The sequence below is a fragment of the Tupaia chinensis genome, unplaced genomic scaffold (genome assembly GCF_000334495.1).
Source record: "Tupaia chinensis unplaced genomic scaffold, TupChi_1.0 Scaffold000045_1, whole genome shotgun sequence".
Taxonomy (NCBI): domain Eukaryota; kingdom Metazoa; phylum Chordata; class Mammalia; order Scandentia; family Tupaiidae; genus Tupaia; species Tupaia belangeri.
Window position 1 is genome coordinate 9,442,983 of NW_006159501.1, and position 3,565 is coordinate 9,446,547.

At 46.9% G+C, this 3,565-nt stretch overlaps 1 protein-coding gene across 1 annotated transcript in view; it reads left to right on the top strand.

Annotated features, from left to right (window-relative positions):
- Nucleotides 1-2,259: 2,259 nt before the first annotated feature.
- The window catches only part of MBOAT2 (membrane bound glycerophospholipid O-acyltransferase 2), a gene marked incomplete at its 5' end in the record, with an annotated part of 90,387 nt that continues 89,081 nt past the window's right edge, over nt 2,260-3,565 (top strand). The window contains 1 exon segment of the mRNA XM_014589781.2: nt 2,260-2,405. Coding sequence (XP_014445267.1) covers nt 2,260-2,405 — 146 coding nt within the window.

Genomic DNA, 3,565 nt, shown 5'->3' on the forward strand with positions numbered 1-3,565 from the left:
ATAATATATGTAATTTTATGTTAACATATGTATTTGTATATAATTAATATATATCACATATAAATATATATAATAAAAATAAATGATTCTTTAAAAATAAATATAGGCTTTCTCTCTCCCTTCTCACTAAGATTTTGAGTCAGTGTCTAGAATGAGGCCTGGTCTTACTTTCTTTATAGGAAATGTTAAAATAGATGATTACATAGATTCTATGAAATGCTGTATCTCATTGATGCTAGAACGCCTCTATGACAATGACATGTTTCATTTTGTGTGTATGTGCATGCGTGTGTGTGTGAGCATGTGTGTGTGTATGTGTATGTGCACATGTAAGTGTGTGTTTGTGTGTGTGTATACACAAGTATGGATGGAGAGGGAGGGAAGCAGGGAGAGAAGCTCCCAGGAGGTTGTGGAGATCAGCTGGGGTTCAGCACGCTGCTCTGGCCTGGTACTTGTGTCACCTGCTCTGAGACATTTGTCCCTTCAAGGGTCTTTCCTTTGTTATGTTATCATGCTGTCTTTATAGCCTTTAAAAAGACTCTCTAATAATGAGCTTAAGTGCCTTTCGTATGTGTTTATTTTCTCCATTAGATTCTGATGTACCAGGCTGGCCCTGGGACTTAGGATTTTTGGATTTCCTGTGCTTTAAAAAAAGAAAGAAAGAAAGAAAGAAAAGCATGTGGAGTTTATTAAGGGAGGAAAACCTTCAAAAGCTTCCAACGCAGTGGAAGGGGGCCTGAACAGGTGGCTGCAGTTGAGCAGAAATGGCCTAGTTATGTAGGAGGCTGACAAGAGAGAAAACCTGTTTCCTTTGAAATGGGTTATCAGTGCAGGTCCTGGACCTCCAGAGCCCTGGGAGTCCTGAGTTGTGCTTGGCCCTGAAGGGGCCCGATGGCGCTTGGTTTCGGTTAGTGGGGGAGGCTTCCTTCTCTTCCCTGTGCTTTGCCATGGTGGTGTGCTACAAACATGTTAATTAAGAGACATTTGAGGTGGGATCAGCAGTTAGCGTAATGGCTATGTCTCTGGACTCCCATGTAGATGACCGCGGTTCGAGTCTTGGACCCGGTGGCTTAAACTCACGCCGGGTGCGTGTGCGTGCTCAAGATCCCGAGAGGAGAATGGAGGAGAAGGGATTGCGGCGTGACCATCCCCCCTGGGGGGTGATTGCTCGCTTTCTGTCTCTATGTCTCTGTCTGTCTGGTGAGTGCATGCGCCCTATGGCAAAAACCTCTCCAAAAAAAAAGACATTTGAGGGAAAGTTTTTCAACTCTAAGGAGCTGTGTAGATGTGAATAGCTTTTAATATCAAGAATACTAATTTTTGGATGCATTTGCCTTTTGCTCAGTTTTCAAAAATGCTGTTTGAGCTGTCGGGAACGAGTGCTAGAAACGTGGGAAGGACATGCGCTTGTGCCGCGTGTGCTGCAGCGGACAGTGGTCTCCATGTCGCAGACCGTGTCTGCTGTCCTTCTCCTGGTATTGCAGACAAGGGACAGGCGGTCGTTAGTATGGATGTTATGACATCTTTCTCGGCATTGCTGCCCGTGAGCTGGCACCTTTCCTGAGGCGTCAGTGCTGTGCCAGAGCCCGGTCGTCACTTCCCACGCAGAGGACAGAGCAGCGGCACTCCTGCCAGCCCCGTCGCACGTGCGCACATGAAGGCAGTGTAGTGGCCCCTGGCGGACAGGACACCATGGACTTGGGGAAGGGCTTCCCCTCGTGGTTTCTGGAGACTGCTCCCTGTCACCATTCATCCCTTTCCCCAGGGTCCTATTCTTGGACCCCTCGGGGCTGAGGTCACACCACAGCGAGCTTTCTTCCTGCCCTTGCCCAAAGCCCCGTCCCACCAGACCCTCCAGCCCTGCAGCTCTCATGGCCTTGGGGATCTGGGGGAGCCTGACTGCCTCTCAGAGCGCTTGCAGGAAGCTCCTCTTTTCACCAGCTGCAGGCACCCCACTGGTTACGGTCTCTCATCCCCTAAACCTATAGGTACCGGGCTTTCTGTCTGCTTCTGCAGCCCCGACCTCTGGTTCTTCCAGGGCCCCTCCGCAGCCCCGTGGTGCTCCGCAAGGTGTGGGCAGACATACCTGCCAGCCAGTCGCTGAGCTTGGGCTCATCCTGGAAGGCCCCTGGCTGTCGTTTTTCGAGAAGATCCTGATTTTATATAACCTTGGCGTTTTTACTCTGAAAGTTCAGTGAAGCACTGAGCGGCAAATCCAAGTCTGCGTTGCTGATACAAAGTCTCCATTTTGCGTTACAGGTCAACTTCGTAGTGTGCCAGCTCTTCGCCTTGCTCGCAGCCGTGTGCTTTCGGACCTACCTGCACTCCAGCGAAACCAGCTCTTTTATAAGACACGTGGTCGCCACCCTGCTGGGCCTTTATCTTGCCCTCTTTTGCTTTGGATGGTAAGTAATTATTTTGACCATCTCTGAATGAAGGCTGTTAGAGTATATTTGAGAATTGAGTGTGTAGAAAGATACATTATGGAGGGTTTTGGTCTTAAAAAATGTTCTCTTGGGGCCCATTTTTAAATTATTTTTTTATTTATTTATTTCGGAGAGGTTTCTGCTATTGGGTGCGTGTGCTCACCAGAAAGAGAGAGAGACAGAGATACAGAAAGTGAGAGATCACCCCCCAGGGGGGATGGCCATGCCACAATCCCTTCTCTTCCATTCTCCTCTCAGGATCCTGGGCACACACGTACATGTGCCCGGCGTGAGTTTAAGCCACTAGGTCTGGGACTCAAACCATGGTCGACTACGTGGGAGTCCAGCGACGTAGCCATTACGCCATCTGCTAGTCCCTAAATTTAAAAATTTTAATCTAAAAAATAAAAGATGGGAAATAGTCTCTTTATTTTGATCTCAGAGGGGAATTTATATTTCTAATTTTAGAAGAGGAACAGGTGAGAAAGTATATATTCTGTTCTTTCATAAGTGCGTCTTCTCACCTGTTTCGTAATGGACGCATCTGTCTTATGCCAAACCTTTTAAAACTTCTTTTGATTGATTGCTTTTACTCTGTGCAAGCTGCTTTTTAAAAAAAATGCCAGAAGGCATGTGTGCTAGGCGAGAGAGAGAGAGAGAGGGGCGGGGGGGAACGTGAGAAAGCACCCACTATGGGGATGGCCACCTGCAGTCGCCTCTCCTCCACTCTCCTCTTGGGATTTTGAGTGTGTACACACACGTGCTTGGCATGATTTTTAAGCCTCTGGGTCCAGGACTCAAACCGTCAGTTGGCTGTGTAGGATTCAGCCACTTGAACTAACTCCGTGCCACCTGCTGACCCTTAAATACCATCTCCTAAATAAGATCTCAGTATGGTTTTTTTTTTCATCCTTGACAACATGGAGGACATTTATATCATCCATGTTTTCATAGCTTTCTTTTATGATACTATTCAAATTTCTCATAACTTATGCCAGCACGTAGTATATATTTTTAAATTTTTATATTATGGAACTTTGCAAACGTGAAAGCGCAGAGAATAATACAATGAACACTCATATGCCCGTTACCTAGTTCCCGCAGGTATTAGAGTTCCATGCTCCTGCTTCGTCCTTTCC